Below are 26,671 nucleotides of genomic sequence, written 5' to 3'. Positions count from 1 at the left end.
GCTAAGTAGACATACCTATTTTTATTACCAAAAGAAGAATTTGATGCATTTACCATTTTCAGTTTTCTTTTAAAATTTTATCTTTTATTCACGTATCAAGACCCAATAAGTTATATAAATCAGAGCAGTTTTCATTTCCTCAATGAAGTAGTCAACAAGATTTTAACTGTTTATGCTGACGCAGTAGCATGTTAGTTCTTTTCCAAGAGTGGACTGGTCTTGGGTTTCCACAGAGATTCTTCTCCAAAAGGCTACCTTTCTGGTACAGCTTTTCATGGGAACTCTTCCATGGTACTAGCAGAGCACTGTCGTTCACCAGGAGGGTCTGAGTGCAGCCAGGTCAGGTGTCAAGGCACACACCTGTGGGCAGGTGCACCCCAAGGACCAGCCCCCCAGGCTGGCAGAGGCCACCCCAGCCCTTCTGCTTCCCACTGCTCTTTAGAGGAAGCCACAAACTGCCCTGAAGCTCCACACTCAAGGCAGGGGCAATGACTCCATGTGACAGGTGTTAAACCAAATACTTTTGTATTTAATTATAGACAAATGCACAGGACTGTCAATGACAATGAACCGAGGCACGAGCATTGTCATCTCCCTGCTTTAAACAGTGTCTAAAGCAACTTCTAAACAAGTACAACTTGGGATATTCATGTAAAACTGAAACTGTGATTTGCTTGCTTTACCTAGTACAAAGGGTTTTCAAACACTCCAGTAACTTGTAACTAGGCCCAGGGTTGCCATTTCCCATCTGCTTCCCGTAAGCAGATATTTTGCTTTGTATACCAGTAATAGATTTTTCCCCACTAACAATGCAATCCCATTTTCATGGTAACATACAAAAGCATTCTAGTCTTGCTCCTCTTCATCCCCATCCTCATCTTCATCCCCTTGGTCTCCAGATTCAATATCATCTTCATCTTCGACCTGAAATTATTAAAAGATCTGTTGTGAGCAGTAACACCTCTTACTTGATCCAGCCACTGGAAGGCAAGACAAACGCCTAGGGAGTGCAGCTAAGCTTATAGCTGACCTCAGATCATCCTCCAGATCAATTAATGCTTAATGCATGCAACTGTCAGAATGTCACAGTTTTCACTTCTCTGCTCATGGGGGCTGAGTACTGGGGATGAGAGGCAGGGGCCATCTTTTACTGCTGGCTGCCAAATGAAGTTGAGAAAGTAACTGAGGTACATTTGGCATCCCTCTGTTCATAGAAAGAGGCCTCACCAGACTCATTGGATCAAGCTTTGCCATACCCAGACTGCCTCAGACCCAAGGACTCATGGCTCCATTCCTTTGCTTACCGGTACACCAAGATCCTTCAGTTTGATCTTGAGTGCAGATATCTTCTGATCCTGGTCAGCCAAAAGCACCAGGAGATCATCCTGTTCTTTCTTGGATTCTGCGACTTCTCGCTGCAGTTTGCTCTTCTCATCTTGCAATATCGCAACCGTACTACTGGAGGAGTCCAGCTGCTGCTTCAGCGACTCCTTCTCCTCAGAGAGGGCTTTCACTTCACTCTGGCAACAGGAAAAATCCCACACCAGCTTACAGTACAAACACAGAACAGCTGCTCCCTAAAAACACATTCCATACGCTACCCTGACCAGCTCTAGCCCACCTCGTGCCCTGTGGCCTTGCTCCCACACACACACCTACACATCCTGACCCAAAGCATTGACCGGCACAAGTACTAACTGGGGCTCCCTTCTGCCCTGTCCAACTGCACTGTCCGTGCCAGAGTACAGCTGACTCCTAGACTTGTCCTTACTCAGTCTTTTAAGGCAAACAAGGCCTACATTTCCCAAGGGAAAAACAGGAGACATCCAGCTTCCACTACATGGCCTGAGACACTGAAGATGCTGAGGAAACAAACCACTTCCACCTAAAGCCTTTGCTATTGTAGAAACCCTCCTAACTAAAGGCTGATTATGTAGTGGCTTAGTTTGGTGTTCACCCACTACCCACCTTCAGTTCTTTTATTTCTTGCTCCAGTCGTGCCTCCAATTCAGAGCTGGTTGCTGCTGTTGCACCACTGTCTCCTAACACAGGATCTGGAGTTGCATTCTGTGGACAAGGAATTCACTATCAGTGCCTCACATACCAACACAGCAAGCTAAGACAGTACACAGTCATTTCTTTAAAGCATCTTTTCTTTTTACAGCATAGCCAAGGTATGGTCATTATATACATCCTGTGCTGCAAGGCATCAGCAAACAGATCTGTGATTTTGGGGTCTCAGGGAACTCATGTGCACAGGTACACATATGTTCACACAAGGAAAACGCAAGGTGCAAACTTTTATTACATAGAAGCCAGAGTTAACACAGACTGTTAGAGTTTCTTTTAGGCAGACCCCAAAACAGCCAACCCACTCAGACACTTGTGAGGGGCCAAAGATGCTTTTAGTAGATTTCATGCCCAAATGTCTCTATGTGGCTACTAAAAATAGCCCTAGTGAAGCCTCAGCCAGCCTTGCTCAGTTTTAATATCCATAATGTGGCAACTGTGTGTCAGCTACAGTGGCCACCCAGCACAAGTTGCAGACAGTTGCCTTCCCAGTTGTACCACACTTGAGCCCATGCTCCAAGTAAGGGAGGCAGGATGGAGGATGGCAGTGAGGTGGCCTGACAGCTGCTGGCACCATGGGACACAGACACACCTCTGCCTCACGAGCACACATGGCCAACACACGTGCAGTGGCATCTCCCAGCACAGCAGCTGACACTTGTGACTGTAGCAGTGTTCAAAGCCTTCCTCTCTGAGCAGCTGTCCATTAAACACTTGTTTGTCAACTGGTTGTGTGGCCCCTGTTCCTGCAGCTTCAGCTGTTTAGTGGGTGTGATGTCTGGAACACTTCCATACAACGTGGTGTTCAGGTTGTGTAGCTCCATGTCCCCTTCTTAAGCTGTTTGCTAGTGCTGAGGACAGTCACATTGATTTAGCTGTTCTGTGAGGCCTTACTGGTTTATCACTCCAGTACCCAGCCAGGAAAAGCTCTGCAGCATTTGGAGGCCTGCAAAGACACATGCACTTCCCCTTTGCCATTCAACTGTACCTCAACTTTCTAGTCAGCATCCTCATTTGCTTGTAGGAATAATCCCTTTTGTGAACATGATATCATAGTTGTGTCTCACAAAACTACTTGCTTTTATTAGAGTGTAAGCTTAAATCCCCAGTAGTTGCTATTTGCTTGTTTCAAAATCCCAAGGAGCAGTGCCCTCACAGAGCACTAGCTTGACTACCAGTCCCCTCTGTGTGTTCTTAAAACAAGCTTGGTTGAGGACAGCAGCTACAGACACTGTAAATAGCAAGGCGAGGCTGGAAGATTTAGTCCCCAGTAACAACACAAGCAACTTGTACACTGGTACCATTACTTGTAGCTTTTGATTCTCCTTCTGAAGCTTGGAGATTTCTGCAGACTGTAGTTGTATCTGACTCCTGAGCATTTCTAATTCCTTTGGGAAACAGACAAAAACTTAAAGTTAATTTGGCAAAGCAAGGTAGTTATTCACGTGATATTTTTGTCAAGTTCAATGCTACCAGACCCACTGCCTCACACCAGCAAAGCTGTCTCCCTCTCAATGGGAGCACAGCAAGCATTTCCCTAGGAGATCAAACTACACAGCAACATGCACTGTTTTCTACCCTGCTCTTAGAAACCATTTTCTCTGGAATGCCCAACCAAGGCACCTGTCTGAGCCCCAGTCACGTTTATCAAGGTGTTTCACACCACTTACACTCCCATGGGCACCTTCTGTCCGTTATCCCTCTCAGTGCACAAACCCACTATGACTTACTAATCCAGGCACGATTAGTTTTGTGGTCAGGCAAGCTCTGCCAGGTATTTTCTTGAGCAACAGCTACCTTAAATCGATGGATCTGCAGTTATTTAAACACTTAGTCTGTGCTGTACAGCCAATACCTGGACACTTCCATAGCAACATTTAAACCATGTGCTTTGCAGTGGATGAACACTTGTTCTTGTTCTGCCTCAAACCTGCTTAACAAAAACTTTTTTTTTTGGATGCATAACGTTGATGCTGCAAGATTAGGAGCATCATTACAAAGATAGATGATTCCAAACAGCACCACATTCACGGATCAGTGCTCCTCCCTTAAGGGGGAGCAAGCTCCCTTCCCATCCCAAGCTACCCCTGTTCAGCCCAGCTTTGCTGAAATGCCACAAGTTCACCTTCTGGAGCTCACTATTGTGCTCCAAGCCACCAGATTTGCTGGTCTGTGAAGACTGCTCTGTGGTTCCCATTTCCAACTGGGAAGAATTCTGTAAGAGCAACACAAAAAAAAAAAAAAAATCAGCCTTAGAATGAAACCCCTAAATATAGTCATGTTGTCAGAAAAGAAAAAAAAACACAAACAAACCCCAAGTGTTCTTGTGTGATCAAAATTCGCAGCAGAGAAGCTGCAAATAGACTCAGAAAGGCACATCAAAGCTCTCTGGTGACATGGGAGCAGCTGAATGGTCTCTCCTAAGGGGGGTGCAGAAGTGTCTCTCCCCAGTGCACACTAAAAGCAGCATCTGTCACCTGCACCGTGACAGGCAGGCCAGCAGGAGCAGGTCCTTGGGCATTACCCCCACTAAGCTCCTAGGAGATGCCCACCATTTTTTCCCACCCAAAACACACTAAAACTGATTGCAAAGCTGCACCAGTTTCCCATGCCAGCAGAGTGAAGCAGCACAGGCTCTGCTCGAGCCATCTCCTACCACGTTGCCTGCTTCCAGCACGCAGTCAGGCAGGATAGCGTGGCTGCCAGCACAGTCAGGACATGCACAGCTTCAGGCAAGGCACACTGCAAACCAGGAATTGGCAGCTGGATTGAGTTCTGCTGAGACAGCACTTACCAGTTTTTCTATCACAGAATCCTTTTCCCTTAACTGCCCTTGCAGCAGTTCATGCTTGTTTTTCCATTCTTCCAGCTCCTCTTTCAACTTGCTCACTTCTTCTGTCTGAATGCCATTCATCTGGAACGTGTCACTGTGGGAGTTATGGTGCTGGGTGTCCTTTCCTACGGAACAAGGGTTTACAAAGATCAACCACACATCATTCTAAAGCTGCCTTCGAGCACACCACTTGGAGTGCTTACTGCCTGTCCCCCTTGTGCCCCACAGGGCAATACAGGCCATTCTAACTCAAGAAGTAAAGCACAGTATGTAAGGGTTATTTAAGAATAATAAAAGTACACGATAAAGAGCTCTAATTTGCCATTCCTTGAGGTGTTTATGCTGCTTCAGCCATTCACTCCATCCAAAGTAAGGCCATGACAAATTCTATAGAGGGAAGATAATTGTTTCCAATCATAAATAATTAGGACTTTTTTCAAATAATGTCATAACCAGCTTATCAGGCATCTTGACCTTGGAATCAACTGGAACATATTGCCCTGATTTAAACACGCAGCAATTTCTCTAGTGACAGCAAAAGGCCTCACATGGCACATCTGCCCTACTGACATCTTCCCTAACCCCTGCTTTCATTCCAGATCCCAACTTCAGCACACTCTGGCCCATCTGTTCCTGTTCTGAGCCTGAACAGGCAGTGACTGGTTTGGATTAACTAGATCCAGAGCAGAGGCAGCCTCTCCCAGCAGCTCCCTGGTAGCCACAGTTCCCCAGCCACCATGTGTGCTGGAACTCTGCTGCAGCTTGCCAGAAATCAAATCACACAACATCCTAGCACAAGGCAGATTTTTATCTGTCATTTTATAGCATTCTCCCGAATATTTTACATTATTCTTCATGAAGCCTACCTAGCTGTACTTTGAGGAGATTGTATTGGTCCTTGTGCTGTTGGATCTGGGACACTTGCTGTGTGACAGTTGCCTGGAGCTGTTCATTCTGAGATGTTAAAGTGTTGATTTGTTGCTTTAGTTCCTCAAGCTCCTGGTCCTGGGAAGGGAAAAAATAGGGCACTTAGAACTAATAACACTTCTGAAAACAAAGGAAGGTGAATAAAGCCAGAAAAAACCTTAACAGGACCTGCACTTTAGTCCACTTCAAGAATCTTGAAAGAAGTTATGGTAACTGCAGACGTGCCATGGTCATTAGAGCCTCACTGGTGGTTCACATGTGCCCTAGACCCTGATCCCTCAACTCAACACCTGCTTTTCAGTTTAAGTTCATTCCCTTTGTTCCTCTGCTTGCTGCAGCAACCTTGCAATTGAACTACCACTGGAAAAAAGGGTTTGAGAGTCTACCCACAGTGGGTATAATACTCAAACTACACCAACAAACCATTTCTTCCTTCAGCTCCATTTCATCTGTCACCTTCCCAAAGGGAGAGCACAAAGAACTACATCTCTGAGGGGCTGCAGGCTACTCATGTGAGAAGAAACGCTCCAACACAAGAGCAGATGCACCTTAAGAAAAAGGAAAACTAACTTCTCCAGTATTCTGAACACTGACATTTCAGTTAAATCTAGGCAGAGGTGTTTTTAGAAGTGTTTGTGCATTGCAGGATTCCTTGTTACTTGTTTTGGAATGGGGTATCAAACTGCACTGCGGTGCCTCTGAAAGACAAAAAGCTTGTCAAGGCACATGTACAGGGTAAGGCCCTCTTACCTGCTCCCTAATGACTTTTTTGTAGTGAGTCACGATGTTGTCATGCTGTTCCAGTGTCTTCTTGACCTCCTCCTCCTTTTTATCCTCCTCGCTGGACTTGTAAATCGCTTTACTTATAACACCTGTCAAAAAACAGTCTTTGTCAATTAGAGCCCAGTTTACTTCTTTTTGTCTTCAAAAGAGTCCCAAAAGTCCCAGTTTGAGTTCACAGTTTGATAAACAAAACCTGCCCATTAAAAAAGCCAAGGTTTCATAGCAAGCGGTGATTTCTTTATTGCGGGGTTTGCACACTTACTGCTTTATTGGTTTCACACAAGTAAGTGGGTGCTTTGAGTCCATCCCATCAGAAAGGTTGTGTTTTACTTGCACTGTGTCTGCACTAGAACTGCAGCCCAAGTGGTTGTACAAATAAGTGCAAGACTTTGAACTACAGTGGCAAAACGCAGATCAAACTGCTTGGGCAAACCCATATTTACAATTGCTGCTTTAAGGCTTTTTCCTTCTCTAGTCTGAAGTATTATATTAATTAACAGGACACCAGTTACATGTCAGGAACAATGACAACCTGTCTATTCTGTGAGGGACAGAAAAGACTAAAGCAGGTGTCCATCGTGTCCTAGCAAGCCAGGAAATTCAGCATTAAGTTTTCTTAATGAAACAGTTGGAGACAGCCAATATTGGGATTGTGGACGTCAACAAATCAAGCCTTTATGATCATCACATGTGCTCAATACTTGAGTTTCCATGTGAGCACAGGTAAACACCTCCTGGCCACTGTGTTAACTCCCAGAATCTGTTAGGAATAGTTTCACCTAAGAACACAGTAATCCAGTTCAAGTATTTTTACTAAACACTTGAACTGCCAGCTCAGGTATATGATGACTTTCAGCTATTCCTGTAGCCTTTTCGTGTCATCACACTACTTCAAGATAGCTACATTCAGCATACTTAGTAGCCACCAGCTCATCTCAAACTAGAGAAATAAGTGCAACATCTCACCTTCCAATTCCTTTACCAGCTTGGTAAATTCATGGTCGAACATCATGTGGTCTGGGCTAGAGAAACTAGGCTGGGGCTTCTGAGCAGCTCTGGAGTAAAGTTCATGTTTGCTAATGAAGCCAAGCTTCTCAACGAAGTTCTCCCTGCCAATCCTCTTCTCAATCAGCTGCTTCAGCTTCTCTCTAAAAGCAAGAGACAAATCAATCCCAGTGCAAGAACTGAGAAGAAGTGAACTCTTTCCCTCATGACAGCTTTTACAGTTGCAACTCTTATCTGTCTCAACCCCACTGCCCTGTCCCACTTAAAGGCTTCTTAAACCACCACCTGCCATTCACAGACCCTTCTGCTACGGTCCTTTTATTCCTACATCATACTTACTTCCTATAATTCTCAAGGGAATTGTCATTGTAGTAGATGGAAATGCCAAGCAAAAGTGCACACAGGCCTTGGACGAGCTGCTCCTCTTCTCCCAGGTTCTCAGCTATCTGCCCTGTGAGCTAAAGCTCTTGTTAAGGATATTGGAGATATTTCAGCATCCCAGCATATCCAATGTGTTTCTCCCTGTATACATTCCCATTTATTTTCACAAGTAAGGCCGAGCTTGATTAAGAATCAGGAAAAAGAGCTGTTAAAACCCTTGCAAAGTTAACTCCTATTTTGAAGGACTTGTTTAATCAGTGGCTTTCCTGAAATTCTCCATGTTCAAACCAAGACATTTAGTTGTTTCAAAACTAAAGACTTGCAGTGTAGATAAGGTGACAGTTTAGCCTTCGAGACTTCAGTATTTTTTTCCTGAAAAGCAAGCACATAATTTCTTCCTAAACAGAATTATGAAGCACTCTTCCTGCCTCCTGAGTACAAGCTTAATTCACACTAAAATCATCAAGGGGCTTGTTGCAGTAACATACCCCCCTTGGCTGGCCAGCTGAGGTGCTTTTCCACTGTACTTTGGTATGTGCATCCTCCAGACAGGGCAGTGTACACAGAGCACTGGCAACTGAAGGCTGACTTTGTCTTTTGGCCCAGTGCGTTTTCTTTCGTGTCACGCAGAATCCCTGCAGCCTCATCTACACAAACCTTTGACGGGAGCAGGAGTAATCCAGGTAATGTCTAGGCAAGGGGTTCTACCCACAGGCAGGTCAAGGATACAAAAGGTACATTGGCTGGATTGTGAAGGAAGTGGGTGACAGCAATGGAGCAGTTGCTCAGCCAAGTGCAAAGCAACATCAGTAGTCCAACCCTGGTCTGTACTTTGCTGCCCTGCAAAGAATAAAACCCCCCGTCATCACCTTCACACAGTGGATACTAAAACACAAACCCCAAGCTGTACTGGATCAGAACTCACCTACTCCCACCTCATCATTTCAAAAGCAAGTCATGCCTTTAAAAACAATCCACTCTTTAGCTGTTCTGGAAACAGTTTTAGGGCTTAGATCAAACCAAAATTAAACTGTTCATACTGAACTGTCTTCAGAGCACACCAGCAAGCCACACAGATGTGAATCATGACTCAAGGCAAGTTAGCACCAATATAAAGTCATAACACATTAGTTCTGCATTTGTAATTAATACAAGGGTGGCACAAAGGAACATACACACAACCCCCCTAAAGAAGGAACAAGGTGTACGTTTAGTCAGGTAAGGATTCCCTGGAAGGGATGCATCACCAAGACTTGCCCTGCTGGCTAAAATCTGCCAGGTGGTCCCAGTATTTTCTAGGTCAAAGAAAGACAATACTGGAGTGAGTGGCTTTCAATTCACACAGGAATGCTAATGGCAGTATTTTATTTTTGTCAACTTGAGAAAATTTGGGTTTGTCTCTGAATTGACTGTCTAATTCCGTCTCTGCTGCAGGGTTTTGGGGCCAGATATGCTAAAACAGACATCCATCTCTTCCAACAGTCAATAGTCAGATGGAAGCAAAAGTGCTCCCTCATTTCCATTTGCAATACTGGCTGATTGGCCCAGTCCATACTGGGAATAACCCCTGGAACTGGCAGTGCTGCCCTACAGCACATGGGCACACCTCAAGCTTCCTGCAAATGCTGGCACACACCCTTAACTCCGAAACATGGACTGACTTTTGTTTACATGGAATTACTAAGTGCAACCCAGCACTTACAGCACACAGTTTATGCTGGAAGCAGCTGCAAACCACATTCATTCTCATGCACTGCTTCCTATTCTGAGGTCAAACTGATGTATTCTGCCTAAGGATTTTTACACAGTACAAAACACCCTCTTTAAAAAACAAGTTAGTTATTTTCTTGTTATTACACCATGGCAACACCCACTCAGAGAAGACAGCTCTCCATGGCTGCTGCCCTACAGTTCAGGCCTGGTAACAACACAACCCCACCCCTCAGGACAGCTGTGATCAACAGGGTAAATGAAAATATTCTACAGCAGCAATAATTTTTTTTGTGTTTCAATTAACAGCCTGGAAGTCAAACAACTCTTCAAGGGTCATTTCCTCAATGAGAACCCAGCTATTCAGGACCAGTAGAGCCAAGGTCAAAGTATCTGCTGGTAAGTAGAACACACCAAGTGTCTGGAAGGCAGGTTAAACAGTTTTTCTTTCAGCAGTCAGGACACCAGCAGCATGTTCCCACTTCAGATGGTCCCAGCTGTTTGCTACAGGCCAGTCAGAAAACAGCACTTACAATAGTTTTAGTTTTCCTTACAAGAAAGCACATCTGTTACACGAACAGATGGTCCGTGAGTCCACCCCACTGCAAAAAAGCACCCGTGCTGCCCAAGACCTGTGTCCCAGAGTTCTGTGGAGCACCCCCAGAGAATCCCCTGGAGACACAAGGGGTTTGTTATGCCAGGGAAAACCCAAACCCACTGCAACACAAAGCTGTAAGTAGAAACACAAAAAAAGCAGTTAAAGAAAACCTCCCCAGCAAACCCCAGACAAGAGGGAAAGGCCTGCTTTTGGCAAGAAAATGCCCAAGCTGTGCCAAAAAATACATACCCGTCTGTCGATCTTATCACCCTGCAAGTTACACACACATTACTGGAGAACCTTCAAGTGGAACATAGTTCAGAAACATCCCCCCAGTTCCTTCTATTGTTTAGGACCCGAGAGCCAAAGTTTTACTGACTCAAATTTACCATACATAAAAATGCCAGGAAGATAAAAATGAGTACTGGCTCTTCTGAGCTAAAGCAGCTGAAAGAAGTCACATGAAGGAATTCAAAATTCCAGCCAGTATTCTCACTTGCAGGAAAAGTCCAATTACCACCAGAGTAACTAGCTCCTTACTATTCCATGTGCTTTCTTCCCCAGACAGTTCTAACAAAGGGGAATGTCACAAAGGAGGTATGGGCTAAGACGGGAACTTCCCTCACCAGGCATCTGCCAGGCCAGGTATTAACATGTTGAACAAGTTCAAAAAAACCTTTTAGCCTTTCATAACGAAGGCAACAATCAATACATGAGAGCCTGCTGTTTTCATGATGTTGCTAGTTAGCAGGCCCAGGTTAAAAACCAAATGGGCACTTCTTGTACACAAAAACATCATGACCGGGGATCCTGTCAGTTGGCCTTGTCTCTTAGGCCAAGTTTTGGGGTTGGATGCTTCAGGGCATCTGAGGGCAGGCAGCATCAAAAAGCCATGTGATGGAAAAGCAAGATTTGCTGCTGTTCTCCTCCGTGTGAAGCACAGAGTGTTTTAAGCAGTGCTTAAAAACCATCTGCAAAAGAGAACCCTCCTCGTTAGGCACCCTGTGTCCCTGCAATGCCCCTGTCCAGGAGCAGCATCCCCCGGGCCACCCGGAGCTGTATCCCGAGGGTGCAGGCACAGCCGTACCTGGGAGAGGATGTTGGTGCACTGCTGCAGCAGGGACACGGGGGGGTTGCCAATGCTGGTTGCCAGCTGGACCCTCAGCAGCTGCTCTTTCAGAGTGGCGTTCTCCTGCAGGGCATGGGCCAGGGCCACGGCAGCACACCAGTTGGACAGGGAATCCGTGGAGAAGAGGCCCCCGCACAGCAGCTGACCCGCCGAGACAGAGTTACCTGTAGCTAGCAGAGAGGCCAAGAGATTAAAACAAGCCCCAGAAACAGCCAAGTATTTAGGACAGCATAGACTTGAAACCCGGGAGGAAAAAACCCCCAAAACTAGTGAGGTTTTACAGCACTCGCCTGCCCTACCGTCAATGGTGGATGGCAGCAGCGTGGACACGATCTCTCCTTGGCCTTTTTGGTTTTTGTAGAGGAAGCACTGGAAGCAGTAGAGAACAGCACAGCGCAGCACAAAGGGCTGCCTCTCGTTCACCATGGACATCAGCAGGACTACGATGGCAGGCCTGCGGGGAAGGAAGGCAGAGCCACCAGAACAAACGTGTGAACACAGACAACCTCAGTTACAATTTGAAGGGTGTTCCACAGGTAAGGAAAGTGATCTTGGCCTACCACTGCATCTAGAGCCATTTTAAACACAGCATTAAAATACCAGGTGTTACTCAGAATTTTTTTAGTTACTTAAGACACAGAACAGCAGATGGATTATCTATCTTCCTTGCCTCCAAATGCTCTTGTAGACTGTCCTTTGGCTGACAGGAGCAGCTGATCCTAATTTAGGAAATTCTCTGCTATTGCTCATTCAGTTTTCAGGTGCCACCAAATATAAATTCTAGGCCTCATCTCTGTACAAACACACCTGACACCTTCATGCTGTACCCAATACCCCCCACATGAACTCCAAGGTGTTGCTCCAGATCGTAATTCCAACTCTGAATTTAAACAATCCTTTGCATTAGACTGTCATGAGCTGTACCAATACACACTACCAGGGTTAAACACTTTCCCTCCCCTACCTTGGTGGATTAGAAGGTGCATTTACAGAGGCAAAGTAGTCTTGATTGGTTTGGCATCCTCGGATGACCTCTGATACAGTATTAATGGTCTAGGGAAAGGGCAGAGAGAAAAGTTAAAGATACTGAAATGTGAGCCATCATCTACCACCTAGACCACTTCAAGTTATTCAGCCTGACCCTGACAGCTCAGTATGTAAAGGCCTCAGCACAGATCAGTGCAGTAAAACCACTGCACATGAAATCAAAGCATTTACCAGCTGTGAAACACTGAGCTAAGGTTAAGGGACAAAGAGCTCAGGTGGCTCTACCACACCCAGTCACCTCCAAACTTAATTTTTTCTGCCAGATCAGTTTTGCTACCTGAGCCAGTTCAACGGGACACCTCAAAGCAGTGAAAAGGTGAAACCTTTTAAGGAACAAAACTGCAACAGAGTAAGCAGCCCACACTCAATCCACTGCTGACAAGGCTTTCTTTCTAGAATGTAAAATTCCTCATCATTGGAAGCCTGCCAAATAAGAACACTTGTAGACTCTCATAAGAGAGAAACAATAAAAAAACCCACCCCCAAACCAGGAAAACACAGATCAATTCAGCTGCTCTGGGATATGCTGAAATCCAGCAGAAAGAGTAATCAAATCCCAATCCTTTCTGGCTGCAGAACACAATGTAAGTGACTCTCCCATTTATGCTGCCCACACAGGAAGCTGACACCTCTGGCCTCTGAAATACTTGCTTAGCAAATACTCCATTTGTCTCTGCAGCAATGGGTCTCCCTGTAGACTGCTGTTATCGGCCCTTTGGTTGCCCCCATCCTGCCATCCATTTGCCCCTCTTACCTCTGTCAGGATGTCAGCAGGAACCCCAGTTGCCATGAGGATCGTGCAGAGCTGCTGTAACAACCCGCAGTGGAACATGGCCTTCTGACAGCTGCTCGTGGCACCAGGAGGGTTTGTGGGAGACACCAGCACCCGCACGAGCTGGAAAAAAGGGAAACGTTCCCATGTGAAGAGAGCCCAGGACATTGTGAAATGCAAAACCAAGCTCATTTGAGGTTTAATTGTCAAATAGAATTGCTCCTCACAATGGAGGCTGGAGAAAGCCAGACTGTGAACCTCACTGCTACCTATGGCTGCTCCATTAGGAGTTTCATACGGGGGATTCTTTACACAGAACACCCCTGATTATGTTTGACCTTAACTCGCTGCTACAGCTCAGGTTACACGAAGCTGTGTGATAGAGCAGCCATTACAGGCCACCTATGGCAGTGCTGGTGCTGAAAGCAGCACAGCTCACGAGCACTGGCAGCTAATTCTAAGCCCAAGGGAACACAGGAGTTTCACAGCTGTGATGTGACACTTCACCACAAGGGAGCTGACAAAGGGCTGGCACTGGTGCTTAGGAGTCAGAGCAAGGGGTTTACCTGCAGCATTAGGTGAAGATTAGTGACTTTCTGTGCAGACCACCCACAGTTGTCATCTCCCACCTCAAACCAAGGCTTCATCCGCTGAATGTAGGAGCCTTCTTTGAAGAAGTTCTGATTAGAATTATTATTCTTCAGCAAGTTTTGTAAGAGGAGGAGACAGTCTTCCACTACTATTCCTGATGAGAGCAAGAAAAGAATCTGAGTGAAGAGATGGAAACAAACTAGTTTCCCCTTGCAGGCAGGATGTGTTAGGTGGAACAGAGAGCACACTTCTGAGCTCTTCATTCTTAACACGTTACACTTGGATCAAGAACTGGGCACCTCACAAATTTAGAAAATAATCCAAGGACACTCTAAATTAAACACATTGGTGTTGATCCGGCATATTCCCAAGGAAATCATAGTTGTTTTTCTTTCACAAGTCCAAGGCAAATTTCCAGAGCACATACAGCTCATGGTCAAATGAGTAGGAATGGGAAAAACCTCAAACAAAACCTCACCATCACTGTGTCCTGATGTTCACCTACTCTAGAGTCAGACTACACTGTCTCTATCATGTGCACTCAAATGAAGTTCCTCCTGAACTGCACTGTGGTTCCAAGGCAGCAGTTTCTTCCTGGGTTACACAGTCATTCTCTTCTACCACTGGTTACATCTTCAGTTCATTTCAAAGCTATTTTCTAGTTTGTGTTACCCTCAGATAGAGGTTCCTCCTACCAGAGGAACACATGTAGGAAGGGAGAAGCAGAGAAGCCTTAGCACTTAGGAATTTACATACCAAGTCCCCTAAAATTATTAACTGCCTAAAAATAGCAGCTTTAAATCAAAGGTTTGCTTAATATTTCCATGCCAACATACCTGGAATAACTGAGCTGGAAGAGGAGCATTAGCTGCTCCTGCAGCCCACAAAAAGGTCATGTTACTGAAACAAATGGTGTAGTAAACTCCAACTGATTGTCAACTCATCGTGCGTTGCTAGTAAAAAAAGAGCCCCTAAGTGCTGCACTGTTTTTGCTCATTTTTAAATTCTTTATCCCAACAGGTAAATCACTTGGCAAGGAGCTGACCAGAAAACTGAAGTTATTCGAGCAGCTGAAGGAACTCAGCAAGTTGTTATTTCCAGCCACTCCAAGCATCCAAGGATCTCACAGGAGGAGTGCAGATGCTGAACTCAGTAAGTGGCAAATGCAGCACATACATGTGACACTGCCATTCCAAGTCCATATGTTCCCAGGCCTGAGCCAAGCAAGAACACATGAACTCACTCACACATGCTCAGGGAGGTTAACTGGTGTTTTAACTGTCAGTTTTGAGGAGACACAGAAGCCCTGCCACTTGGTCCATCTGGTTTTCCTTGCTTTGTTACAACCAGTGTAAGTTTTGATCCCTCTACCCACCGACCCAGGTCCAATGACCCACGTAGGGGTAGGAAGGGGTAAACCTAATATAAACACTCCCTAATAGCTGGTGCAGAAGCACAAGACTGAGTTTTAGACTTTACCTCCATCGCTGTTTCCTTCCTCTGTTATGATATCCAGAAGTCTCTCGAAGGCATTTTCAAAGGCAACAATTTTCTGTATGGCTGCATTGCTTTTGGTCAGTTGCTGTAACAACAAGACTCCCTTGACAGGAGGGGGAGAAGAGAAATTCAGGTCAGTTTTTCCAGAACTCCATTGCTTTTCTCAAGTCACAGCCCTTAGAGGGATGCTGAATGAACAGCATAATCCTCAGCCGGGGTTACAGGCCTGGACTTCACCCCCTGCAAGTCAGCACATCTCAAGCCCCACCACAGACACCAGGCAGTGGTTCCCTCATGCCTCACTGTACAACACAGAGGATGAGAGTGGCCCCACAGAACAAAGGGGGAAGTTCCTTCTGTACTTACATCATTCCGTATAACCTCCCTAGAGTCTGCCAGTAAATCCATGAGTCTGGAGACACCTGCAACAAACACACTTTTTTAAAGGACAGCATTAAAAGGTGCAGCTTGTTTGTGCCAGGGGTCTTCAAGACCCTTTGCTCAAGACTCCTCCAGCCCTCTGCCATGACTGCTGAGCTTCCAGCTCCAAGGTCAGCAGCAGTGAATTCAACCACTCACCCATGGGGCTGACAAGAATGATCTGCTGCACTTGGGGGCCTTGCTGCTTTAAAAGGGATGTGAGCAGCTTCACTCCAGGCCAACGAACATGGAAATCAAATTCCTGCAGAGATGGAGAGGAGTATGTTAAGGAATCCATCCCTCAGTATTTAACTCACATACACTGACAGATGCTTAATACTGCTGAAAGCCTAACATGGGTTCCATATGGGAAAAGCACAGTATCATAGTGAAGTTTGACTACCAAGAAAAAATTAGGGTATTTGTCTTGCTCTCTTCAAGTATAATACTTTTAGTTTAGGAACAAAATTTTTAACAGCTGCAAGTGAAGAGGCAGTCCTGGAGGATAAAACCATTGGAAAATGAGTTAAACATAGCACGCTGCAGGAAAGCAGTCACCCTTGCCACTTGAACTCCATCTCAGACATTACTGTCTCGTGATCATTTAACGATCATCTCAGAAATTATCCTCGCACAAGGCACAGCTGCTGCTGTTTGGGGAGCAATAATTTTCATTGTTTCTAATCCAGTATCTAAAACCCTTTCCCAAGTAACAGGATAAGAGGAAATGGCCTCAAAGTGCACCCCGGGAGGTTTAGATTCTTAGGTATTAGGGAAAATGTCACCCCTGAGAAGGTGTTGAGGCATTGAACAGGCTGCCCAGGGCTGTGGTGGAGTCACCACCCCTGGAAGCGTTCAGAAACACGTGGATATGGCACTCGGGGACACGGTTTAGCAGTGAACATGGTGGTGCTGGGTTAACAGTTGACTCCACGATCTTAGAGGTCTCTCCAACCTCAAAGATGCTGTGATTGCACTGCATGTCACCCTGCTTTAAAAGCTGCACTGATGGTGTTCATCCAGGTCAGTCCTGACTCCCCTCCAACCCCACAGTCACTAGATGCCAGCACACCTCACACAGGCTTCACTAGGACAAAACTACTGCTCTCTGCAGCCCAAGTACTCACCTCTACAAGAGTCAGCAGGAGAGTGACATTTTCTTGCTGTTTGATGAAAATCTCTGTGAACTGACTTCCCAAATCATCAACTTGTTTTGCTGAGTTTTCTTCTGTAATAGCAAAAACCAACATATTACAACACAATTGGAGCAACTTCAGCAGCTGCAATTTTTATTCTCACTAAAATAGGGCCAGGGGTGACCAAAAGATTGAGTCACTGCTGTAATGTTAATGGAATTATTTTCAGGACAAACACCAAAACAAGCTGCTCCCAATACAAATCCCCTACATTATTCTAAGTGTAACTTAGAAGTCTCAGAGCAGTCCATCCCCGTGCAGCTCAACTGATCCAGGAGAGCAGCTCCCCACAAGGACCATTCACTGATGTGGAAAAGCAAAGCACAAGTCACACCACTGCTGCACAAACAAAAAACAAATGCAGAAGTATCCCACCAAGTGACAAAACCATGCAGACAGCCTCTCTGCACCACTGCTGTTTTTCTAGGCTGAGTGACAATTTACATAACTGCCCCACAAAGCAATGGCATGTAGGCACTACTGCTTGGCACAGTTAGGGAATGTCAGCTGAAAAACTGAGGAGGAGCAACTCTAATCCCAAGGGAAACAGATTTTTTAATAATAGAAATTAACAGAACACATACAGTAAAGCTAATGAATTTCTGACTAAATCTAAGACTCTTCGGATTTTTCCTCCTATTTGAAGTGCAGGATTTAGAGCCTTATCAAGAAGACATAAACCATTAACAAGTGAGCAGCTATAAAAAGGGTCAAAGGCCACACACCATCTCCAAGCTCTGCACTTGCAGGGGAGGGTATGACAAAACAAATCTGGTGTCAACAACATGAATTCAATTCAATGAACCTAATTCGAACTGTTGGCCACGGGGATTCACTGCAAGGTCCCAGTAACATCTACTTGTTAAGGATTTCCAGTGCAGCACAAGTCTTTTGTTTGGCTTCCCAGACAGCATAGCTGATCATTTCCCATGTCATACAGCTGCATTTCCCCCTTCAGCAGGCTTATCAGTACAGAGCTTACAAGAGGGACAGAGAAGCAGCAACACTCTCCTGTAAGTTTTTTGCTGCAAAAATGATAAAATATTACCAAAAAGGGATAGAAGAGAGGGCAGACTGTTTGCAAAAATAACTGCAGCCTAGGCATGGAGCACCTAGCACAATAAATCCCAGAGTGAGCTCTCTGAAGCTGAGGGTCTTAGCAAGTCTGGCACACTCCTGGCGTACATAAAGGAAAATAAAAACTCCACACAGGTTCAGCTTCTGCACTTGCTGCTGCAGAGTTAAGAGGCAACTCAGTTGCACTGTAGTTTGCTGCAAGCCCAAGAGAGAAAGCCCCAAACCCTAAACATTTTACTTTTAAAATTAAGTCCAAATGTCTCATTTTGACTTTTCCTTGAGCTGAGACTGAACATCTTGTCCTTTTCCCAAGCCCAGCTGCAAATAGCACGTGTTTGAGCTCTTTGTCTCAACTGTTGTCCTTGCACAAGTTCCAGGTGCTAAGGCAAAACCTGAGCAGTAGCCACAGCTTGCACAGCCTCTCTCAGCTTTGCTGTAGTTTATTTACTCTAAGCCAGGATTCTTCTACAAAAGGGCCAATTCACCTTTTTCCTCTCTCAGCTCTTGCTTACTCCTGTCAGTATTTCTTCTGCTCTATTTAGAGAAAAGAGGGAGCTGGACAAAAACAGGCAAAGGGAAACTGCATCTTCCACTTACACGGATACATCACACATCTTGCAACCAGTCTTCTACCCATAACTGCTCTTTGAATCTAGACACTCACAGGGTTCTCAAATAAAAGACATACTTCCATCTAGTAAGATCAGCCCTTAGCAATTCACTAACAAGCAGCACAGCAAACTAGAATTTAATCTTAAAATAAACAGATGAAGTGCATTTTGATAAAATCAGTTTAAAAAAGGAGAACGTGAAAAGAATTAGTGGTGACTTGGAGTAGAAGTGAACACTATTTTAACATGCACTGCTTAAAAAAGACACTGTGAAGGATGCTCACATGCAGCTCATGCATCTGTGCCCAACTTCAGGGCTGCTTGCAAACAAACCCTGTTCACAGACCTCGGCCCATGAAAATCCTACCAGCTCTGGAGCTGCACACTTGTATGACATCCTTATCGAGAGCTTATCATGCAATCTCTAGAGATGTGCTGGCATTCAACATGCCAAGTCACAGGAGCAATCCAACCGGGAACACTTGAGCTCCAAGGAGTAAGTGTAGAGCAGCAGGCAGAATGCTTCCCCTGAGCTCCGGTTCAGCTTTTTACAGTGTCCCTTTTAAGTGCCAGCAAGTGTTACTGGTGTGAGTGGCAAAAGTGAGGAGCTAGAGTAAAGTGCCATATTCATACAAGTAAAGGTTCTTTTACCTTCAGAGTCATCTGTCAGTGCAGATAAAATAAAAAGAAAGAAGAGACAGGTTTACAAGTTGAACAGTTTTCCACACCACACAACCCATGACAGCATAAGCTCGGGTTTCCTAAACAGCCATCCCAGCTTCCTACAGCAGCCCTGGCTCCTTAGGAAAGTTCTTATGGAAGGGGCTGAACCAAACCATCCCTTACTCTTTTAAGAGTAGTGATCTCTCACACATAAGTCTAGTTTGACAATTCTTTGCTCATTTTAAGAGACTGCCAATAACACTCTAGTCCAGTCCATAATCGAGGCCGCTACCACTAACATGGATTCACTAGCACTGTAAAACTCTGCCCTTGTTCAAAACATCTTTCATTAAGATCAGGGAACTGGATGAACAAGGAAAAGAAAGGCAAGTAAGCCATGCAGCAATCTGCTAGTGGTTGAGACTAACAATCGCAGGCCTTTGAGACCAGCTTTGCTGGCAGAGCAAGAAAGCAGCATGGATTTTCACAGCCCAGTTGTACAGTCTGCTTGGCCATCTTGGGAAGGACTGGCACAATCACTCTGTAAAGTGCCACAGCAGGCCTGAAAAGCATCTTCATACTTACATGGTATCATTATCACAGGTACCTGAGATCTTAGATCTAACATCCCTGTTAAATCATCAGATTGTAGTGTCTCATTTGATAGTAACAGCCAGAATTATCCTTGAACAATAACAAACCATTACTTGATTTTTAACTTACAAAACTAGAGAAAAACAATTATCCCATTCCAACCTGACTGCTGTTCACAGAACATAGTTTTTAAAATTAATAAGCAAGAGATCAGTGTTATTTTAATGCAAGCTGCATACAAAATTTTTAGCACTGCCCTAACAGCTACACAGTAACAAAGCAAGTCTCAGCATTAGTAAATCACAGTATTAGAGTTGATGATTTGAACAAAGCCCCAAGGAAAGGAGCCCCACAGTTAATACAACTATTACTACCGAGTGCTTACCTTGCTCCTCCTCTTCTAGGTCATTCGATATTACATTGTAGAGAGTGTCCAAGGCATAGCCAATTATTTCAGAATCTGAACTGCAAATGAAAGAACCACTTTTCTTTAATGACTTATTTGCAACTACTCTTACAAGAGATCGCCCTTCTGCACAGGCAGTTCCCTTGGCAGCTTTAGGTCAAGCGAGCAGCACAGATTTGCTGCAGTACCACGGAACTGTGAGCTGGGCAGTCCCTGAGTGAGCCAAACTGCTGTTCTTGCTTCCATACCCCCAGGAGAGCCTCAGCAAGTCTGGGCACACAAGATGACCACAGGAAGCTTCACTGTAGGTACATCTTATTTCCTGAGTCCCCTTCTCCAGCCTGGTCCTCAAGCGTACCAGCAGAAAGCTCTGGGAAGGCTTCAGACCATTCCCCAGAAAGTCACCCAAGGAAGCTGCAGACAAGCTTCGGCACCATCCCACGATGTCAGCCAGAACCCTACCAAAGCTTGGAGGAATGCAGGACCAGCTGTGAATGCTCCCAAACAGGCCAGCCTCTGTGTCACCAACTCCAGCTACACCCAGTTATTACGGGGTTTTGAACTCCAAGCATCCCCATGAATGCAGGGCAGCCTGGCTAACCCCAAAGCACTAGTTCACCTGCTCACACCCAGACCTGCCTCAGGACAGACCTGTTTCTTCTGCATTACCAAGACTGAACCATCTGTAAAGCCTGCACTACAAGCGAGACACAGCCAAGACTCCGGGAGAAAAGTGGAGCCATTTTTCTGCTGCTTGCTTTGGTGCTCTTAAACCAGGAAACAATCAAAGCACAGTTGGTCAAAAAAATAAAAAAAGAGAAAAAGAAACCTAAGATCACAGAGGAAGGCACCTCTGGTTGCAGAAAGGCACCTCACAGTACTTGCATGACTGTGCCAAGTATCTGAAAAGTGCAATGTCAAAAGAAGAGTTCTCGTGCTGATTTGAAGTGCTTGCCCGCACTGCTCTGCAAGGCATACCAAGTAAGGCTCCACACCAAAGACAGATTTACATTTTAGGAGGCTGCTAGGTAGTTCAGAGCAGAGGCCTGAAAAACCACCACACCTTTTAGTCCATGGAAATGGTCTCATCTAGCAGGTATGATCACATCTCCAGCCTGCTCATGTTTTCCCTTTGTCATGTTAGTTCTTCAGTACACTACTACAAAGTCTATGCTTTCCTTTTCATAGAACTGAAACAATTCTACATCTAGTAACACACAGAAGTTTCCTGGAAACCTAAAAACATCCACCAAGCTGTGGCCTTGCTTTTCCTTTCCACTGTTAAGGCACCCTTGTATGGCTGTCCCACACTATGATCTGTGCCTTAGATAAAATAGTTCTCTTAAGTCCACACATTAGGCTCCAAGCTCTTTCAAATGTCACACTGGAATTCAAAAGCCTTCTAATACATGTAGAGACCAAACATTAAAGATCAAGTTGGCTTCTCACTGCCGTGCCTTTTCTCACACCAGCAGTTCAGTGGTACTGGCCTATTCTACAGTCAATGCCAAGGTTTTTTCCAAATAATCCCTAGTGGGATGTAGTAACATCCAGACAGCAAGCGAGTAGAAGTCCTCTACCACATGCTACCTCATAATGCAAAATAAACACATGGCGTAAGAACTCTGGTGTAAGAGTCTGGCAGATGTAAAGCTGACTCGGGCCGCAGGATGCTGATGCTCGGAGCTGGAACACTAGTCCAAGAAGCCAGTTTACTAGAGAACGAGTTTTAAACACTCAAGCAGGAGACAGAGCTTCAGGCAATCGAAAACTGTTTAATGAGTACAATGCTGCCTTCCATTTAGGAAATGGTATATTGCTGCCACAGGATAAAGGCTATAACTAATTTGAAACAACAGCCCCAAATCCAAGGACAGAAATAAGAACAGGACATGAGAAACACCTTCACTTATCAAATTAAACCTTCTATAATCTTAAACTTCACAGCAACACAGTCAATGTACACAGCCAGCACATGAGTGACTCACATGAAAACAGTGACATGTGAGAAGACACCTCGAGTCAGTCATTGACTTCTCTTTTCTCATCCTAAGCAGTTGCACTGCAAAGCAAGTGAACAAGAGGCGGAAAAGAGCATTTTCTACTGCTGCGTAAAGCTTTAGGGTGCCTCAGGTGGACACTAGAGAGGTGCAAAGGTCACACACCAAAACAGCAACCACAGCACTGCCCTCTGTCAGCCAACCTGCCTCAGTTCAATATGCCTGTCACACTGGGCACGGGGACAGTGAGCCTGGGAGTCACTTAACCAGTTATTCAGATGAGCTGGCTTGGACCCGTGTTGAAATAATCCCAAACCCCTCACCTCTACCATCACTGACAGCAAACAAAGCACTCCAGCCCCTTTAGCGCTGGTCAGACACAGGGCCTGCAACGCTCTGTCGAGTACGCCAGGGCACACAACGCTGGGCCGGCTGACATGCCGCCAACAGTAAATCAATTTACCAACATCTTGTGGCACACAGCATTTCTGCAGCTGAAAACCCCAAACAAACATGTATTTAATGTTTTTTTTGAGCTGCAGTCTGAGTCACAGAAAACATTTGCAGGGGCCCAGGATACTCAAATTCCCAAGGATCAGCTAGAGGCCAAAAAGCATAGAAAAGCCCCAAGGCCCTGCCCTGAGGGGCTTGGTTTGGCATCTCAGGTAGGAGATGGGTAAAGCCCCACCTCCTTTCTCCAAGTTCAGGTCTGCCCTCAGGAGCAGAGAAGTGGATGAAAGCAAGGCTCCTCAACCTAGTTTTTCTGAAGGGTTTCCCCATCATATCAGTGACAGTTACTCCTCTAACCTTCCCTTTCACTGTTTGCACCAGGTCAGACATTCAACTTCAATTAGCCAGGCAGTGCAATAGGAATAGCATGGACTCACCTAGACAGCAGCCCCACACCTTCTTCCCAGCTGGCATAACTGGCTGGGCAAGGAAGGCCTCAACCAGCAGCCTCGGGTTGAGCGCTGAAGGGTTTCATGTCCTACATCCATAACTAGAGCAAGAGGCCTCCTTCCAGACACACAACTGCTGCTTCCCTACCTGTCCTTTGTCTGGGCATCAAGAGACACACACTTGTCCTTCCCATGTATGCACAGCCAGGTATTCCATGTAAGACCTTAAGGCTGTTTCATATCAGTTTATCAGTTTAATGGTTCAAACCCCGATGGAAAGACTGTCCCAGTCCGAGCACTGCAAACAGGTTCCATGTTACAACCCATGCGTACTATCAAGTACGGCCATGCAATCAGCTGCAGAGATAGATAACCTATTTCAAACACTGGACTGCACAAGTACTACAAACTGGGCCACCCAGAGCATTCAGACTAATGTCATCTGTCACAGCAGCAGCCCTGGAATCCTGCTCTCCTGTTAACCTGAACCCCTCAGTGTCAGTGCCTGAATCATTCTACCAATTCATTTTCTAGCACAGCAGCACAAACACACCCCTGTTGACTTCATTCACTTCCTCTTAATTGTGCCTACTGTACCTTTTGCCCAATAACAGGCTGATCTGGGTTATTTCAAAACGTGTATTTAATTAACATTGTCATTTTGGTCTCGCCTTCCCACAGTACTGAAAACTAACCACCGAGAAGCATGAAGACACTTTGGTACTACCTTCACTCTTGAGCTGGTGTTTCTGTCCCTCATCCAAGACCTGGAATCCTGTCCTTATCCCCTCTGAATATGCTCGGATAAAGACAATCATCACAAGAAGCCAGTGACAGGAACTGTTAGAAACACTTCCACGCCTTGTCAGTCCAGAGCACCGAGTCCGTATTAGTTGTTTCAGCAGAAAAGGGTCACGTCACTAGCCAGAGGAGGCTGCAGCACTCACCGGTCTGTCTGGAGAACATGGATGAGGTGTTCCATGGCCTGTATGCCGACTTCCAACCGGTATTTCTGTTCGGAGAAAAACAGAGTTGTCAGCGGTCGAAGCACGAACACCAAACAAGGCTTTTTTAGTAGTACATGTCAAAGGCACGTCAAATCCACGCGGCTCCTCGGGAAGTTGGCAGTTACCTTGGATAACGACTTGAGAGCACGAACGGCGTCCCTCCGGTCATCCAGCAACGTGGACGAAGCCACCCGGTCGCAGAGCTTCTGGATCTGGAAAGGTACGTAACACCCGGGCTACAGTGGCAGGGCAGGACCGCGGGACGGGCTCCCGACACCCGGCCCGGGCTCCGGCACCGCACGGGAGAGCTGCCCCCTTCCCACCCCGCGGCCCCGGGCACATCCCGGGCCTGGCAGCGGGGCCGGCACCGGCAAGGCCGGCGCGGCCCCGCGGGTCTGCCCGGCCCCCCAGCGAGCCCGCTCACCGTGTCGGCGCCCGAGGGTTGCGGGCCGGCGCTGGGGCCGCCCATGACGCCCCGCAAGAAGTTCATGGCGGCTCGGCCCGGCCCGGCCCGGCCGCTCCCGCTCCGCCACCGACCCCCGCGGAAGCGCCGCCGCGCCTGCGCTGCCACGTGGCGCCGACGCGGCAAGGGCGGGGCGGGGCGGGACAGCGGGGACACGCTCCGGGAACAGCGGGCAACCCGGCCCTACCGGCACCTCCGCGCTCCAGGAGAGATCCCAGCCCTTAGCGCACTTCCCGGCCTCGCTCGGCATCCACGGCTTGACCTGCATTTCTAGTTAGGGGGAAAAAAGAAAAAAATCCCAAAGGGGTGTGAACAGCAGGGTCAGCTCGCAGAACGTTTTGTGATGTACTGGCGCCCAGGGACAGACAGATGTGGGCAGGTGCTGGGGGCATTAACCTGTCTGAAAAACAAACCCAGCACGTCCCTGTAATCCAGTTCCCCGAGGCTTCTCAGAGGTCTGTGCACCCAGAATAACCCCAAGACTTGCAATTCAGAAATTCGTCTTAAGAGTAGCTAGCACTTCTTTATTTTAACTACATGTAGAAAAGCACTATTGTGTTTTTGAGACTCACTCACCTTAGAGATAAACAGAAACTTACCCCAATAACACCGATGGCTCGGTCCAAGGGAAGGGCACCAAGTAGTTGAATTTCTTTCAGACGCTGAATTTCCCCACACTGGACACTACCACAGCACTTCCTGGATTCCTGCTGAAGAGCAGCAGCCAAGGACCATCACTCCAAACCCTTCAAGCACTGCATCTGCACACCAGCTCCCTGTCTGATGCTGCCCTCCTGATGGTTACTGGTAGGATTTGGCAGTGTTTGCTTTATTCTACATATATAGTTAAAGCAGTTTTATTTCCAAATACAGCAAACGAGCACAGAAAGCTCCAATTACGATAGTCAGTTCCTAAAATTGGTTCGTGTCATTCCAGGGAGAAAACCCCTCTCACAGCACAATTTAAATTTGGATCTTCAAGGATTTGGTTTTTCCCAACTAGAGAACAAAGTCAATACTTTACTTTGAAACATGTAACTGAAAGCAAACATTTACTCTTTCTATATTCTACAATTAATAGCTTCCTCCTCCATCTCAGGCACCAAAAATCAATGTGTTAGGTGTAAAAAGATGAAATACCACAGCAGTTATTACAAAATAGGGTTCTGTCAGGCACTTACCTTCATTTCTAACTGCACTTATTGTAGCATCAGGAGATGAAGGCCTGAGCACCTCCAGCCCTTCAGGACCCACCCAAACATCACAGTTGACCCGTTTTGCTTTTCCATTGCCCCTGTTTTTCCCCTGTACAGACACCACCCAGCACATGGCCCCAGAGGGCTTTTATCTTGCTGGGCAAGGTCTGGTCACCAAAGTAAGCAGGTGCTTTACAGCAGCCACAGCTGGTCAGCTGCTGTGTGAGCCACAGCAGGACAACTCCAGCCTGCAGTCGCCTCACACCGAACCTGCGCTGGGCATCCCTGGCTCCGCTTCTCACTTCCCCTCCCAGCAGAGCATCTGGAGCCAGGTCACTCACAACTGGCCCAGTCTGGAAATTCCTAAGTTCCTCTTATAGTGTTCAGTAGCAGCAAAATAAGGTGATGGTTTGTTTTGGTTTTTTTTTCCTCAAAGAAAACTTAAGCTCCTCTCCTAAATCAAAGGGCTTCAGATACCACTGAGCTAAAAAGAAGTCCCCCCCGCCCTTCCCAACAGGGATGGTTGAAGGTATTCATCTTTCTGACCCAGTGCACACACCAGAACTCACCTGGAACACTCAAGTCAAGCATAAGGAGAGTCTGCTCCTTACCAAGAAACAAACAAACAAACAAAAAAACCAAACAAACAACCAAACAACGTTTTTCCACCAAAGAAATTCATTTATTTCTAAGTATTTCCATACTTACACATACAGCCCACAGGAAAGTAAGTGAGTTACTTGCAAAAGATATGTTTGACACACCCCAGCTACCCTCTTGGAGATACAACACACTA

The 26,671-nt window shown here is 46.1% G+C and overlaps 1 protein-coding gene across 9 annotated transcripts; it reads right to left on the bottom strand.

The window, feature by feature from the left end:
- On the bottom strand, window positions 1-24,744 carry USO1 (USO1 vesicle transport factor). 9 transcript variants are annotated; one of them, XM_027904925.1, is made up of 26 exons: window positions 24,641-24,744; window positions 24,342-24,428; window positions 24,157-24,221; window positions 20,290-20,369; window positions 19,299-19,310; window positions 16,891-16,991; window positions 15,923-16,025; window positions 15,710-15,765; window positions 15,326-15,446; window positions 13,822-14,000; window positions 13,238-13,378; window positions 12,401-12,489; window positions 11,736-11,890; window positions 11,395-11,606; window positions 10,557-10,577; window positions 8,729-8,839; window positions 7,958-8,076; window positions 7,580-7,761; window positions 6,581-6,702; window positions 5,770-5,908; window positions 4,865-5,028; window positions 4,196-4,285; window positions 3,372-3,458; window positions 1,969-2,067; window positions 1,305-1,520; window positions 1-924 (listed from the first exon to the last, which is right to left on the bottom strand). In XM_027904925.1, exons 1-26 carry the CDS (start codon window positions 24,704-24,706, stop codon window positions 847-849), a joined length of 2,895 nt encoding a protein of 964 aa, XP_027760726.1. In that variant the 5' UTR covers window positions 24,707-24,744; the 3' UTR covers window positions 1-846. The 9 variants fall into 9 exon arrangements, with proteins under 9 accessions (XP_027760726.1, XP_027760728.1, XP_027760727.1 ...); XM_027904927.1 differs by having other exon boundaries at window positions 3,378-3,458; XM_027904926.1 differs by having other exon boundaries at window positions 11,395-11,600.
- Window positions 24,745-26,671: the final 1,927 nt, after the last annotated feature.

This window comes from Empidonax traillii, unplaced genomic scaffold, assembly GCF_003031625.1.
Source record: "Empidonax traillii isolate 1590-97213 ecotype Southwest subspecies unplaced genomic scaffold, ASM303162v1 scaffold1104:size183874, whole genome shotgun sequence".
Classification (NCBI taxonomy): Eukaryota; Metazoa; Chordata; class Aves; order Passeriformes; family Tyrannidae; genus Empidonax; species Empidonax traillii.
This window is presented reverse-complemented; position numbering and strand designations above follow the sequence as displayed.

What these genes read in the sequence shown, in the direction of transcription:
- USO1 (XM_027904925.1), bottom strand. Translation starts at nt 24,706, where the DNA reads ATGAACTTCTTGCGGGGCGTCATGGGCGGCCCCAGCGCCGGCCCGCAA. An exon ending in ATCTTCACCTAATGCTGCAG is followed by an intron (nt 13,379 to 13,821) that starts GTAAACCCCTTG and finishes CCTTTTTTCCAG; the next exon opens with CTCGTGCGGGTGCTGGTGTC. An exon ending in GCACCTTCTAATCCACCAAG is followed by an intron (nt 11,891 to 12,400) that starts GTAGGGGAGGGA and finishes CCTTCCCCGCAG; the next exon opens with GCCTGCCATCGTAGTCCTGC.